Source organism: Chrysemys picta, chromosome 20 (assembly GCF_011386835.1).
Source record: "Chrysemys picta bellii isolate R12L10 chromosome 20, ASM1138683v2, whole genome shotgun sequence".
NCBI lineage: Eukaryota > Metazoa > Chordata > Testudines > Emydidae > Chrysemys > Chrysemys picta.
The window spans coordinates 18763964-18779842 of record NC_088810.1 but is presented as its reverse complement, the minus strand read 5'-3'; the positions used below and the strand labels follow the sequence as shown (position 1 = coordinate 18779842).

The 15879-nt window shown below is 46.7% G+C and overlaps 1 protein-coding gene and 1 long non-coding RNA gene across 2 annotated transcripts; one reads left to right on the top strand and one right to left on the bottom strand.

Moving 5' to 3' along the window:
• The first annotated feature begins 2626 nt into the window (after positions 1-2626).
• On the top strand, positions 2627-10137 carry LOC122172483 (immunoglobulin kappa light chain-like). The gene is made up of 4 exons (XM_065573884.1): positions 2627-3052; positions 3663-3974; positions 5419-5529; positions 7666-10137. The coding sequence occupies exons 1-4, from the start codon at positions 2941-2943 to the stop codon at positions 7752-7754; spliced, it is 624 nt and encodes a 207-aa protein (XP_065429956.1). The 5' UTR covers positions 2627-2940; the 3' UTR covers positions 7755-10137.
• Positions 10138-10792: 655 nt separating this feature from the next.
• On the bottom strand, positions 10793-11618 carry LOC135976919 (uncharacterized). The gene is made up of 2 exons (XR_010594177.1): positions 11482-11618; positions 10793-10994 (listed from the first exon to the last, which is right to left on the bottom strand). It is a non-coding gene; the product is annotated as an uncharacterized LOC135976919 (long non-coding RNA).
• Positions 11619-15879: the final 4261 nt, after the last annotated feature.

Genomic DNA, 15879 nt, shown 5'->3' with positions numbered 1-15879 from the left:
TTGACCTTTCCTTGCAGCATAGGCATCGGCCTGCCTTTGTCCAAGTGCTGCGGAGAAGAACTGGTCACAAACTGGGGTGATTTTTACAAAGACATTTTTGACGTTTTGTAGGAAAAACCTAAAACTTTTTGGTTTTCGGGTTTTCAACAAATAGTCGAAATTTTCCGAGGAAAGCAGATATTTTTTCAGCAAAAAAAATGTCTTTCAGATCCACTTTTCCACTGAAAATGGTTGCGATGGAAAATCTCCCATCAGCCTCAAGGTCCTGCTGAGCTCCTTACTAATTTGACGTGTCTGAGTAGCACCACTGGTGAGAAAGGCCCTTTTCCACTTTGAGCTTGGTAGGAGACTTCACCCTTTCTTTCAGATGATGAACTAACTGGCCATAGTGACCCACATGTTCACTGGTTTAGGGACAGACAGAGGAAACAAGAGGTGGGTTAAACAAGCAACAAACTAAATGTCATGGCACAAATAAGGAGGAGATAGCCAGAAAGAAGATCAGTAGTAATGGAAGAGCCCGATAACAGGCAGAGAGGGGCATTATATCCTCCTTGTGATGGGGTGTATAGACGCTACAAGACAGCAGACACTAAAGGGTTAAGACAGGAAGCAATCACTTCCCCAGCGGCAGCTAAATAGCAGGTTTAACAGCTGGGATAAAAAGCTGCAACCCGGCTGGAGTGGGGCAGCTGCCAGAGAGATTCTGGGTACGTCTACACTGCATGGCTGATCCAGGTCAGCTGACACAGGGCTGCAGGGCTCGCGCTGCAGGGCTATAAAATCTCAGTGTAGACGCTCGGGCTCTGAGACCCTCCTCTCTTGCAGGGTCTCAAAGCTTGGCTCCAGCCTGAGCATCTATACTGAGATTGTCTAGCCTCACAGCCTGAGCCCTGCAAGCCCGTGTCAGTTGACCCTGGTTCTGAGACTTGGCACCGCAGGTTTTTTATCGCAGTGTAGACGTACCCAGAGAGGGATGGGGGTGGAGGAGCTCCACAGGGTCAGATGGGAAAAAACTGCCCAGGCAAATGAATTCCCTGCCAGTACCTGTCAAGTACCGAGGTAGGAAGCAGCTCAGGGAGGCAGTCCGAGATTTAAACAAAAACAAGTCTTTTTGACTGTCTAACCTAGGATCCCTGGTCTGGCACCCAGAGGAAAGGGCATGCCTGGGTCCCCCTGCCATCCCCTCGTGGAAGGGGGTAGAGATTGATGAGACACCAGACCTGGGTGGCAGCACTAACTTTACTTTTTGTTCCTGCTTTAATTTCTTTTGCTTCTGCCTGCTGAAGAAGGGACTGAAGAAACCTGTAAAAGGGCCCCACCAGAACCAGGGGTAGGAGAAGCCCTAAGGCAAGGATTCCACCGGGGACCAGCAGAACTGTGGGGTGAGGTCCCGTGCAACCCCTGAAGGAGAGAGACCCGGCTGGAGTCTCGGAGGAAGGCTGAGTGATACAGCTTCCATCCCAGAATGGAGTACAAGAAACTGAGGCAGGGATGCAACTATGATTCTACAATGGACCACCAGGGGGCACTCCAGGACCGAGTCCCCCACCACTTCGCACCTCAGTCAGGCCACGTGCCATGGCATCGGTGGCATAGCAGGTTCTCATAAAACCCACGACACCTCTACAGCCTCGTAAATGCGATGCCAGAAAGGACCAATCCTGCGCAGATTCATGCCCCAGTGGGTGTTCTGGATGTGCACAGGTTGCAGGATTGGATCCAACCTGCAGAGTAAGAAGATTGGTGACATGGCAAAGTCCAACCTCTCCCATATTCTGGAAATACAGAAAAGGAGGCGTTAGTTCTGTCATTCCTGAAACAAGCTGCGGCTTTCACTTTGGTGATTTAAATGGTGACTAAAGTCCTCCGAGCCTGGCCTCCAAATGTCATTACTGGTTAGTGTCATGCTGTCAGGAAGTAACTCCCTCATTTTTTCATGCCATGTGCTGGATGCATTGTACCTTGCAACATTGGCACATTAACCAACATTGCAAACTATTCTGACCCTTTAGAACCCAACACTGCGTGCTGTATTTGGTAGAATATTTTCTTCTGTGTTGTCCGATCTTTGGGTATTTATACTTATAATCATTATGAGCCAAATTTTCAAAGGCATCAGAATTAAGGGCATAAATACCATAGAAAATGAATGCAACTTTGATGCTTTTGAAAATGTACCCTATAGTATCTCGGGGTCTGATATTAATTCATCAACAGTCAGCAAGAAATACAGCATCCTTTGTGGGTTCCTCCCCCCTCACCTACCCTCCCCCATCCCCTGACCCTAGTCAGTTGATATCCATCTACACCACAGCACACTCTCCTGGGCCGTGTTCTTCATCAGAAATGACCCTTCACTGAAGCAGCGTGTCAGACTTTCGTTGTGTTTTCTACAAACATGCTCTTTGCCAAGTATCTGATTTTCTCTTCCATGGGTAAAACTCCTTGTGTTACTGAACAGCATTCAGAAAATAGCCGGTGCAAGAGGATGTGGACGTTTGTGGGAGCTTAGCAGAGTTTTGCTGCAGTTTAGATGCACTTCCATTCACTTGTGCTAGCTTTAGCCTGGTTTCTAGTAGTCACGCTGCAGCCACTTTTACAGAGCATAAGTATTAGCAGACTAAATAAGTTTTATTCCGGAACTATCCCATTTGTCTATGGCAGAGAGAGATCCAATGAAAGCGACTAAAACAACATAATCTGTTTTATCTCTGCAGTGTTGGGAGCACAGTTATCTCTGTACCCGACTCAGCAATTCCTGTTTGTCGGAATTAGTGCTACGGCAAAGATCCCCTGTTCTTCCAAAGAAAAACTGGAAGGAGGTGGCATTTCGGTTTATTGGTACAGGAGAAGAGAAGGCGAGGGGCCACCTGCATCAAGAAATGCTTAAATGATCAAAATGTAAGTAAGTTTGCCTGCAAACCCGAGACACGCGGCATGACACTGGAAATCTACAACGTCCAGCAGAGCGAGTCTGGTGACTATTACTGTGCAGTTAAATCCAGCAGCTATCTGATTTTCGGCAATGGATCCACACTGATTGTTGGAGGTAAGGAAAGATAATGGTGTAACGCAAGGGGAAAAGTGATTAACAATGCAGAGATGTTAAAAAAAAACAGGAAAATGGAACATGGTCCAACTTTCAAAGCTGAACTGGTTGAAAAGGAGACACTAAGCTGAAAAATAACAACTAAATGGAGCCGCTTAGAAGCAGATTCTGCATTTTTAGGGGACTTAATTAATTTTTTTCCTTTAATGGTCAAATATGGCAGATTTTGTAAAAAAAAAAAAAATAATAATAAACCCACTTCCCTCATACCTTGTGCTTTTCACCAGTAGATCCCAAAGCACTTTAGTTTTACCCTCATCATTATTTATTGCTGCCAGATTGTTTTGGACCTAAGAGCCACAAATACGTTTAGTAACATTTATTCTTTTCTTTTTGCAGAATTTTTTACTTTGAATGAATCCCCATCTCCTGAGATTAACATTCCTAACGGCCGGTCCGTTACACTAGTGTAATTGTATTGACTTCAGTGGAAGTGTACAATTGTAACAAAGTAAAATTGGTGCCTTTAATTAGATAATAAACAGATGGTAGGTCTGTTGTGAGTCAGACGCAGGATGGAACAATAAATTCTCTGCTTTATTCTGCTCAGACAGCTACACCACCAGCAGCTGGGTTTTGCTTCTGGTTCCATCTCCCCACGGCCTCATCTCCACTGGGACGGTTGATCTGGCTTGCATTGTCCACGGAGTCTCCAACCCAGTCCAAATTTCCTGGAATATTTCTGGGGATCGGCAGGAACAGGCACTAATGCGATCACTGAAAGCAAAGGATGGATCCTTAATGCTCATAAGTCACATTAGCATCCCAAAAGACACCTGGACCAGTGGGAAGATTTTCACATGTGAAGTCAAATTCAACTCTTCTGGCAACAGAGTTAAGAAAAGTGCCAGGTATTTTGAACGTGAGTGATTTTATATTTGCTTCTGGAACTAAAAGAAATCACGACTTTACTTAACCTGCAAAGCGAGTAAATAACGGATGACACAGAGAGAAGGCTGAAGTGTTTAATGCATTTTTTGCTTCAGTCTTCACTGGAAAGGTTCATTGTATCCAGTTGCTTAACACAATAAATATTAACAAAAAGGAGGAAGGATCTCAGGCCAGAGTAGGGAAAGAACAGGTTAAAGAATATTTAGATAAATTGTATGTATTTAAGTCAGAGGGGCCTGATGAAATTCACCGTAGTGTGGTAGAGAGAGAGTGCTTGGAGCACTGGGCCTGGTGCAAGACCTGAGGCCGGACCTAGAGGCTGTGAACCAAAGTCAGGCTATGTATTAAAGCAGATGCTTACAAGTTCACTGTCAGGTACATGAACTTGGCAAAGTTGCTAAAACATAGCAAGTAGGAAGTACTAGGCACTAGATATTTACGTAAATACATTCTAGAAGGCTAGTACATATCCACCCTAATCTAGTACAAGATGAGATGGTTTGACACAATAACAAATAAGGATGTTTTGTCCGAGATATTAGGAACAAGATACAAGGGGAAGTAACAAAGAGATGCCATGAGACACATAAGGTGGTACGGAAGTTGTTTATCTCCGTTGTTTGTCTGTGTCTATAAATGTTGGGGGACCTTGTCTTAATCCTTTGTGCGGCCGAGGGGACAGCAGAAATTCCCACTGCTGACTGAGCCGCTCCTTGCTAGGGGGCACTCATTGGTTAATGTACTTGTGTGAGTCGTTAGGACTGTGACTTGAGGACAGTAAACCTGGCCGAGTGCCTTTGTCACTGAGCCGTGCCTGTCGTCTTTCCCTCTGAGCAATGTAGAGATCTGCTGAATTCACAGGCTGCGCTCTCTGCTGGTGCTGTTAACGCCAGAGCTCCAGGGACAGGAGCCCTGAGCAGCCGTAACAGCTCAGCAGCCTTGAGTGTCACAGCAACAACGTTCCACCCTTCCACCCCTAGGATACTTAAGGAAGTAGCTGATCCAATCTCATTAGTGATCATCTTCGAGAATGCATGAAGATGTTTGTAACTTTGAGGTTCTAGTGTAGTTAAGAACTTGAACATGCTACCTAGGGAGGTTGTGGAATCCCAGGAGGTTTTTAATAGCAGGTTGGACAAACACCTGTCAAGCACGTTCTAGGTTTGCTTGATCCTGCCTCAGCACAGGCGCCTGGACTTGAGGTCTTCTCACGGTCCCTTCCAGCCCTACATTGCTCTGATCCTATGACTTGTAAACTACATGGGTGGAATCCTGGCCCCACTGAAGTCAATGGCAAAAATCCCATTCACTTCAATGGAACCAGGTTTGTAAATTAAGCCAACGGGTTTAACGCAACGGTGCAAACGTGACTGTCCCAGCTCCCGATGATCCGCCGGAGTCTGCTTCCTCCACAGTCCATCCCAGCGGGTGTGTGCCGCAGATATTGCACCACGTGGTGGCAGTTTTCCTGGTGGGGTTGATGGTGTCTCTGAGTCTGGCTTGGATTCGCTGCTGTTCCAGTCCAGGTAATCAACACATCACCGTCCATGCTAGATGGAGAGACCTATAGGCTCAGCAGCCCTATTCATATTTGGGCTGACTTCTCTCACAGACACAAACTGAAAACAGTTCTATCAGTCCCTTCTGCTCGGCCTTGCTGAACATGTATTCCTTCCTGCTACTCAGCAACTCTTCGGTAGAGAAAAGCCCTATATTCAACCAGGGAGTCACTGTTGCATCTGAGGACTGACACACTATTTAGATCAGTCATCGTTTGCTTTATCACCCAAGGCCAATTTCTACCCGAAACAAGCAGGTGAAACTCCCATGGGAATCTCTGGGCAAATTCCATTGGGATGTAAATTACACAGCAGAGGCCTGGTTACCCCATGAGTTGTAAATGCACAACTCCCATTGAAATAGCAGGATAATCTGACTCTGGGTGTAAATTGGCGAGAAAACACGTGTAGGGGGTGAAGCGGTTTAACTTGCACCAATGGGCCTATTGCCACTCTTTTGACTCAAGCGGCCAGTCAAATTTCAGGGCCTTCGGGTTCCAGCTGGAAGTAGAAATGGATGGACTCTAGTGTTTTCTTTGTTCATTCCTTGTAAATAAACAAGATTGCATCAAAGTCCTGCTTCTCAAATGCATGAGGAACCAAGAACAAAATGGGAAGTTTCTAAGGGCATGGCTACACTTGCAGTTGTAGAGCGCTTTGAGTTAAACCAGCCTTCAGAGAGCACAGTAGGGAAAGCGCTGCAGTCTGTCCACACTGACAGCTTCAAGCGCATTGGCGTGGCCACATTTGCGGCACTTGCAATGGCATTGGGAGTGGTGCATTATGGGCAGATATCCCAGCATGCAAGTGACTGCAACGTGCTTTTCAAATTGGGGTGGGGCAAGGGAGTGTTGTGTGTATGTGGGGGGAGAGAGAGTGGGTTTTTGGAGGGCTGAGCGCATGTCAGCATCCTGTCTTGTAAGTTCAGACAGCAGCAGACTCCCTCTGCTCTCTGCCTCTGTCTCTCTCATACAGCATTCCACACTAATGGTTGCTTTGTCTCGGAGCAGATAAGCAGCCGGCTGTCAGAAACGGAGCTTTGAAAGGGCATATCCGCATTCCTGCAGCGATTCAAAACAATGACAAGAGTGGCCACTTGACTTAAGGGGATTATGGACATTTCCAGAGGCCGATCAGAGCGCAGTAATGCAACACCCCGTTCACACTGGCACAACAGCGCTCCAGCGGGGGCGCATCAAATGTTATTCCACTCGCCGAGGTGGAGTACCAGGAGCGCTCTAGCCATGGAGTCAGAGCGCTTTATGTGCCTTGCCAGCGTGGACAGGTAGTGAGCTAGGCTGCCGAGTGAGCTAGGCCACCCATGGCTGCTTTAATGCACTCTAACTCGCAAGTGTAGCCAAGCCCTTAGCTAACATCCCCAAGCCTCTTCAGCCAACACTGGGCCCAAAATCTCTCTCTCCAGCTTTTTCCAGGGTCATGCTACTCACACAGGCTGCTGCCTGGCTTTCCTGCTCTTTGCCTCTGCCTCTCTGTTCTTGTCTGTTCTCAGTTTCTGTGTGTTTTCCCTGCATACACCCCACACGAGCAATACTCAGCAAACCCCCTCTGCCTGCTTAGTCAGCGTGGGTTCATAACTCCCTTTTGCCGTAGGTGGGGGCATTCTGCTTAATTCATCCCGAGAGCTACCTTAATTGAAGGGTGCATTCACACCTAATCGCAGCAGAGGTTTGTAATCCAAACTGTCACGAGTACCTCTCAGCATAACGCTACTGTTTGCTGGTTGTGCAAAAGGAGTGAATTTAGGATGCAAACTATTCACCACTATAATTCTCCTGGAGCTGGATTTACACCCTGGATGAATTTGGCCCATTCCGTCTGTTTTGGGAATACGGTAAAGGAGGGAGAACTGCAGCCTCAGGGGAGTTAAAAGGTGCATTAAAAACTATCTGAATCCTAAAGTCTGTTTTCAGCCATGTGCTGAACTCTTAAAGCAAGGTTTCCACAATGGTTTATGTGCTAATAATGTGCACTGTTTGCAAGAGAAGCAATAAATATTAGTAACCTGTTTGAAACCGTGTCAAACTCGAACAGTTATCTGACCTTCCCTGGAGGTGACTAATGGTACGAAATGTTGTCAAACAGGCTCAAAGGGTTTATGCCCGAGTGAAGTTTCAGTCAAGGAATCACAACCAGATCAGGATGCAGTGGCTGATGGACGAGAAAAATCCTAACCCACCCTGAGATCCGAGCCTGGAAACTCACAGCTGGTTCACTGCTGACCTCAACGACGGTAGCCATTTTGTAAGATGGTGTCTTTCTGTAAAAGCTGTTGGTTTGTTTTTACTGCTTCTGCTCTTCACCGCTGCTGCATGTGGCTCAGTTGCAAAATATAATTAAAAAGTAACCTGACTTGTCCACCTCCTAGAGTATAAATAGCAGGAAGTCACAGAAAGAACCAAACCCGTGGAGGTGAGAGATTTCCTGCTGCGATAGGCAAGACATTGTCATGCCTGTGAGGGGGCTGCTGGCCCCTTCCTGACACTTACTGGGGTTCTTTGGTCGGCCCTTTCCCAGTACCAAAAGAAAGGGGACGGGCCGATGAGAAACTGACAGTCCTCGGGGTCAATGGGGAGAGGCCGATGCACCAAGTCAGCTAGATTGACGGGGCAGGCAGGCCAATGAGGGAGCCGGGAGCCTGGAGGGCCCGTCCTCCATCTGAGGTTTACCTGCCTACGGCAGACTGAGTAGGGCTGAGCTAAGGGGAGAGCAGCAGCCGGCGCTGAGGTCGAGGCAGAGGGATCAGGGAGCAGCCCAGATGGCAGAGCTGGGCTGGGGGTAGAGCTGGGCTAGGGGCAGAGCAGACCAGCCGCCGACAGGGAGCCGGGCTGAGCTGCAGCGGGGAGCTGCTGGGCCGGAGCTGGGGAGTGGACGCCGGCCCCGCCGCACGTAACACTGGAGCCGAGCGCGCTGAGCGGCTGGCGAGAGTGAGGGGGACTCTGTGCGCAGGGAGACGTCGCCAGACAAGAGGCCTTGCAGGCCAGACTTGGAGCAGGGACATGAACCCGATGGGACGGCTGGTGCTGGGGAGAAGGGTCCTGCCATCTAGATCCTGAGGGCGAGTGGCCACCCCCAGAGCAGGTGTCTGACCCGGGGTATCACCGCAGCACAGCCAGGGCCTGGGACGTGTGAGGAACAGACTGTGAGCTCCCCTGACATCCCAGAGCCGGCTGGTTGTGCTGTCTCCTGTGCCCACTGGGTGGAATTCCTTGTTCCCTTTAACCTTTCCCATTTTTCCCCAATTTTTTTTACTGTTGTTGTTTAGTGGATTGCATTGGGTTTGAACTATCTATATTGATCCGGGGGTCAGGGAAGTGTCCGGTGTGGAGAGAGGACCCCAGAGTGCGGACACCCTCTCCCCTGTCCCGTGCAGCAAAGTCCTCACATCCTCGACAAGACGGGGGTTTCAGCCTCCCAGGAATCCTGGGCCCAGCCTTGTTGGCGTTTTGCCGCATGGGAGACTGAAAAGGGAGTCCTCAAGGTCAGACAGGCATCTGGGTAAAGGGAGTTGGAGTGAGGACTCAGATCCGTTCGATGGCCAATTCCATCGGGTTAGTGTATGAGCCAGGAAAGTTCCCCACTTCCTCCCTGAGCTCAGTTACTCAGGCTGGGTGCTAGTAATAGGAGTTGGGGCGTAGGGCCTGCCTTATTCACACAGGCAGTCACAGGGAACTCAGCTACTCTCATGTCTAATCCGAGTCCTTAGTGGTGTCGAAAGGGGAGGTGGGAGGTTGTACCCACGAGAAACTGAACATTCACCTGATTGGGTGTGAGACTCAGGTGTGTTACCAGTGGCACAAGGAGGACCAGAAAAACCTAGATGCAGAACCAGACGTGGCCCCCTGACGCGTACAGCAGATGGAAGGGGCAGAACCAGACAGAAGTGGGTAGAGACTGCTTCCTAGGAGCTGTCATCAGCAGGACCGTGCCGCCTGGCCAGCAGTATCGTTCCATGGTGTGAGGGGAGATTATAAATGGGAAACAGTGTCTGAACGGAGCTGTGTGAGGTCAGGCTCTCTCCGCATCCCTGTCCTGGAGCAGCTACTCCAACGAATTCCTTGGGAGACTGCTGCTTTTCCTGAAGGGGTCGATCCACAGGGCCAGGTGCCAACACCCGTCTGTCTTCTCTCAGTAACAATGCTTTATCAATGGGAGGGGCTCCCCCAACCACGGAGCCTGCACATGCCGCCTGGTTTGATACTAACTCCTCATTTTGAATCTGTAATTCTAAATGTTGCTCATTAAAAAATATGCCACTTCCTCCCTCATGTTTCAGTTCCTTTCTTTAGCAGCTGAGATGCATGAAGCTCAGCATATTATATGTGACAGGTGACTTCTACATTCTTTGGGCCAGTTCTGCTCTCACTGATGCTGGTGTATACCAGTAGAGAGGAACTCTGCTGAAGGCAGTGGAGTTACTCTGGGTTTACAGGGGGTCACTGAGAGCAGAAGATGGCCTTTTGTATTTCATTTAGGGCCAGGCGATGAACCTCTCACTCCCATTGGGGAGCCATTATTCACAGCAGGGGTGCCACTGAAGTTCCAGGGACTGCTCACATCCGTAACGTCTCACCCGTGTGGGTACAGGTGTTACAGTCTGACCCTTAACATCCATGTTCTGTTACTGGCTGCTAAACCAGCCCTGTGACTCACCACAAGTGATAATAGCTCACCTTAACTGATCACTCTCGTTATAGTGTGTATGGTAACACCCATTGTTTCATGTTCTCTGTATATATACATATATCTTCCTACTGTATTTTCCACTGCATGCATCCGATGAAGTGGGCTGTAGCCCACGAAAGCTTATGCTCAAATAAATTTGTTAGTCTCTAAGGTGCCACAAGTCCTCCTGTTATTTTTTGTAGTAAATATGAACATATAGGCCTGATTTTGATCTAAGTACTGACCCCAATGCCACAGCACGGCCCACCTTGGGCTGGGATCCCTTTAGATTACTCCCTCCATACACGGTGAGTGCTTGGATGGGAAACCTCCTCCAGTATAGGAAGTAGCTTCACAAATTCAGTGGGTGACACTTTCACCCTCAATCAGAACCAAATTCCCAACATGGTGATGGGGGGTGCTGTGGTGCAGGAAGTGGCACCTTCCAGTCAGTATGTAAATCCAATGCCCCCTCAACCTACAGTCGCTCCTGCACAGCTTTCTTGCAAGAATGGAGGAGTCAACCCAGAATATGGGTTCAGAGAAATGACCGTGGAAGGGTTTGTATTTCAAGGAAATTCATATAACATTATAGCACATTACAAACATGAGACTTTCTCTATTTCTCTCGCTTTCTCTTTCATTCTTTCTTTCTGCATCTCCTGTTTTAAAAAAACATAAGCCATTTTTGTGAGACTTAGTTACCGGGGAGCATTTCTGTTACTGTACATCAGAGTCGCATATTCAGTCTGAAACAGAAAAAGGAAAGATCAGATATTTGTTAATTTTATTTGGAAAGTTCAAAAGGCATCAACTGATCAGGTTTTGTTTTATAAGAATGTGAAAACCATATTTCAGTGGTGTAGATTTCTTGGTTGTGGTCTTTTGTCCTGGTAGCTGAGTTCAGTGGCTGGATGGTGTTGGTGGCTTGTGATATACATAAGGTCAGACTAGAAGTTCTGGTGGTCACTTATAGAAATATACACTGCACTATTTCACCGTCCCTGACCTGCAGCCACCTCTGAGGTGGAACCCAGCAGGTCTTTGGTACTAATAACCCTACACAACACTTCTACTAGAAGAGCAGAGAAGAATAAATACAAATGAAACCTCTGTGAATTCAGAAGGCAAGGTGTAGACACTATGGTTGGAAATTGGCCACGACACTGGTTCTAATCCCCTGTTGTTAATACATTGTATCTTTCTAACATACCAATGATGGAAAAAGCAGTTTACCTGTGGCATCTGCCTCATAGGTATTTGATTCCCTCTTTGCACAGCTCTCCCTGATGGATGAAACAGACAAAGGGACAGTTATAGAGATGTGTGATGGGTTTCTGCTTTATAGCAGTTATGACTGAGTTACCTCTGATGGGGCACTTTCTCCAGAGCAAGATCAACAGCTGTATCAGGAGAAGGATGAAGATACAGGGCAGCCCAGCGTAGAACACAATCCGACAGTCTCCTGCAGAAAGAAGAGACGCTGAGAATGGAAAACTGCTAGCAAAACAGATGGGCAAAAGAAGGTCTTTTCCCCAGAACTCCACGTTCATTCCTCTGTGCTCTGTAGCATGTTACCCATCTGTATATGGAGGCAGTGGGATGTTACCAGCGATACCTGGTAACAGTGTAGACCAGCCCTACTCCGGCCGGCCTGTACTGGACATCATTTCATTGAGCCATTTTAGTCTGAGACCTCCTGCTCCAGTGATGAGTGCAACAGAATCAAGTAATTTATAGGGGATAGCTCAGAATCCTAGAGGCCAGAGATGGAGATGACTTTCTTTCATAGGGTGCCCTCTAGCTCCCTCCTGACCACTGCAGGATTTTCCCCTATATTATAATGGCTAATGTTTGTCCAGTCCTCCTTATTGGGGCTTTCAGCCCTGCCTCTGGGCATCTGTTCCATTATCTGTTAGATCTTGCTGTCAGGAAGCCATTCCTGACATTCATCCCGCTGTTCCCTTTGTTGTTCTTCCCCTTTGGCTCATCTCAAGTGACCCTTCTGTGTCCTTACTGTGCTTCAGGCTGCTTGACCAGAAACCCAGTTCACACCACTAAGGGTTGAGAAAGGAAGGTTTTCAGAAGGGGTGGGAAAGGTGGGTGACGGGGGAGTGACCGTAACTGTCTGTCCCATACCTCAAGCACCTTCTCAGTGGTTTCCAAAACCTCGGCTTGCTCCCATTAGTTATCATTCCCCTGAGCTATCTCATGTAATTCTGTCTATTTCTCTAGCTTGGAGTAACGTCGCTGACTCTTGGTGCCCAGATACCACGGGGAGGGGCGTAGCATAAATGCCCCAGTAGGTAGGTTAGGTTTGATTATAGGATACTGAACCTGTTTCCTTGGAGACTGTAGCACTGATGCTTCTCCCCGTGCTGTTCTCCTTGGCTGTGCAATTGCAGATCGTCTCCTGCTTCCACGTCTCAGAAGGGATTGTCGTTAGGCTCCAAACACTAAAGACCCCTTTTCCGTCTATGGCTCCAGCATCCGTCTGACCCTCAGACACCTCCTCACCAGTGTCCCAAAGAACTTCACTCCAGGGAGGAGTGAAATCAGACAGCAGGCAGAGCAGAGGAATGGCGGGGGGAAGCTCAGCATCCTCTTGTGTGGAGGGCACCAGGATGGAAAGTCTCGGCTCGGAGCCATCTAAAAGAGAGTTGAGTCACAGAAACGAGAGGTCGGAAAGACCTGTTAGCGGTAGCTCAGCTAGTCCATATCCTGCTGCTACCCCTACCCGACCAATGCAGCCTGTTTCTAAAGCTTTGTCTCTGCCTGTTTTCAATGTCTTACTCTAGCGGTTTTCAACTTTTTTTCATTTGAGGACCCTTAAAAATTTTGAATGGAGGTGTGGACCCCTTTGGAAATCTTGGACTAGTCATCCCACAGGTTGAAAACCACTGTCTTACACTATGGGGCATCCACCTTGGGAGACTCCCACAATCCATTGCTCTTCAGAAGTTTGTACGGATATGATCATCAAGGATGATTTGCTTGGTGCCGACAATGTGTTTGGTTAGGCAGAAATGCAGAAAAAGAGTTGGTCAAGTCTGGTGGTGAGGACACCCGACCAGGAGTCAGGAGGCCAGAGCTCCTTTCCCAACTTTGCGTCTGACTTGCTCTGTAACCTTGGAGACAAGTTCATATTGCATCTGTGCCTCATTCCCCAAATGTAAAGTTAAGGAAACACGACTTAGTCACATTTGCAAAGTGCTTTGAGATCTATGGATGAAAAGCCTGATAGAGGAACCTTTCTTGCTTAAATATTATAGTCAGTCTACATTTTCCTATTATTACATTCATCCCATTTGCCGGAGATACAGCCTCCAGTAGCAGACAAAGTGATTCCATGCCTTCTCTTTTATATAGTTGGAATATTTGCACAGTGTGGATCAAGAATATATAGACATTACTACTTGTACATTGAATTATTATGTTCAATTCATACTGTGCTGCTTGAGACGACGAATAGTCCCCTGTATGAAAACATTGGGGAAATCATTTAATGAAGCCTGGTGAATGCCTGAAAAAGAACCTGATAAATATTAAAGTCTTAATAGGATAGCAGGGCAGTTGAAACATACCCCATGTCCTAGGCTCAGACAGTTTCAATAGGAATCATCAGCAAATGTGACTATCAAATCTGATTCCTAATGTAACATACCAACTAGAAGGCAGGGAAATAACACCTAGCACTGATGTGGTGCTTTTCATCCATAGATCTCAAAGTGCTTTTACACAGGAGACTCATTGTCCCCATCATACAGACGAGGAATTTGAGATGCAGAGAAACCCAAGGTCAGATTTTCCAAAATGTCCCAGGTTTTGATCAGAGCGTTTTAAAAGTCCGATAATTTATTTGGGCACCTAAAGGGGAGCTGATTTCTTTTAAAGATCTCACCCCCTCTGTGCCCAGTGTTTCAGGAACAGAACCCAGGTCTCCTCATTCCAAACCCTATGCCCTCGGTCACAGCCTGGACCATGCTGCCTCTATGCACAAATGCCAATGGCTTAAAGCTGAAACAGAAGGATTGGTCACAATTTAGCCAAAAAAAGATGATTTTTTTCAAACAACACCTAGCATTAGGTTATCATTGATCTAAGCTGCTAAAAACTCACCTGTGACAATTAGTCTGGTCCCAGTCCCGAAGTTGGGCTGTAGATACACAGAGGCAGAGAGGCCACAGTAATAAACCCCCGAGTCGTCTCTTTGTACGTTACTGATAAGTAGAGCAAACATGTTTGCCGTAATGTTGACTTTACTCGAGTATTTTCCATCTAAAGATTCAAACTCAGAACTCTGATGAATCCCATGTAAACTTCCATTCTGTTGTTCCTTGTACCACCGAACTCGCCATTCTTCTTCTGATATTCTACAGTCCAGGTGCGCAGTCTGTCCAGAAGTCAGCCACAGCTGTGCTGGGCTTTGCTGGATTTGTATCCCTTCTTCCGAGGCAGCCACTGTACAGGGGAAGAAAGGAGTGTGTTAATACAGTGAGTACTGGACAAGCCTGGGCTTTTGCAATACACTATACAGAGCAGATGATCCAAGAATAACACAAAGCACATATTTATTAAATATTCATTTTAATTTTTCTCTATTTGTTTTGTTAGGATTCATGTAGCCTGTGCGGGAATTAATGTAATGTAACAACAAAAAACAACCTCAGAGTTCAGAACCCAGGAGTACATACTTCCAGTTCCCAGCACTAATCACCAGGCTACATGTTCCCACTTGTACTTACCAAAATCAATGGTAAAAAACCTTCATTTGGCTACATTGTGCATGGGAGAGGCTTTTACTAACATAGCCCTTTGTGTTTCAAATTCTCCCTTTGATCATTCTGGAGAAAAATACATCAGCCCGTATGTAAGACATCAGCATAAAAGAAAAATAGATTTTGCACCCCAATCCAGGATATTAACCAGAAACTATTCTCAAGGTGTTAATCTCTGGCATTCAGGTTATTTTAAAATAGAATATTTCCTCACCTTTCTTTAGATTTCAATTGATGGACTAAAAGATGTGAATTTCTCTCTCACCAGGTTGATGTTAGAATCTCTTGGAATTGCAGAAGGATGTTATACATAAAGTTAATTGTTTTTAGCATGGTAGAGAACAAGCATGAAATAAATCAGGCTAAAATACTTACTCCGCAGATAGACTAGAATCATCCCAACTACGTGGTAGGACATCTTGTGCCTTTCTTCAGTAATGAATAGGTGATGCTGTGAGACAGACAGACACCTCTTAGCTAATGGATCTCTTGATGAAAGATTTTTGTCACGTGGAGAGGAAAATGTTCTGTTTCCTCTTAAAGATCTGTAGGGCAACATGCATGACAAAGGAAGAGGGTCAGGAGATATTAATAACCCCATTCAAAACCAGCAGAGCAAACCTGGGAGAAAATATTCCTTTGCCTCCAAAATCTATAAGAGAAGAAATTCAAGCTCAGAGTGGGTATTAGCATGGTGTGTGTCTCAGATGGAATATTTGTGTTATAATTGGATGCCCATAAGAAGACATTCTTCTGACTACAATTCAGGTGGAACATTTTCTGTGCTTCAGGGATTCATAAGGTCAGATGGTATTAGCATCAATAAAACGGCATAAAAAGGTTCATGAAAACTGTG

Coding starts and splice junctions, on each gene's coding strand:
- LOC122172483 (XM_065573884.1), top strand. CDS start 2,941: ATGACACTGGAAATCTACAACGTCCAGCAGAGCGAGTCTGGTGACTAT. Junction 3,975..5,418: donor AAGTGCCAGGTATTTTGAAC/GTGAGTGATTTT, acceptor CTTCCTCCACAG/TCCATCCCAGCGGGTGTGTG. Junction 5,530..7,665: donor TCGCTGCTGTTCCAGTCCAG/GTAATCAACACA, acceptor GTTGTCAAACAG/GCTCAAAGGGTTTATGCCCG.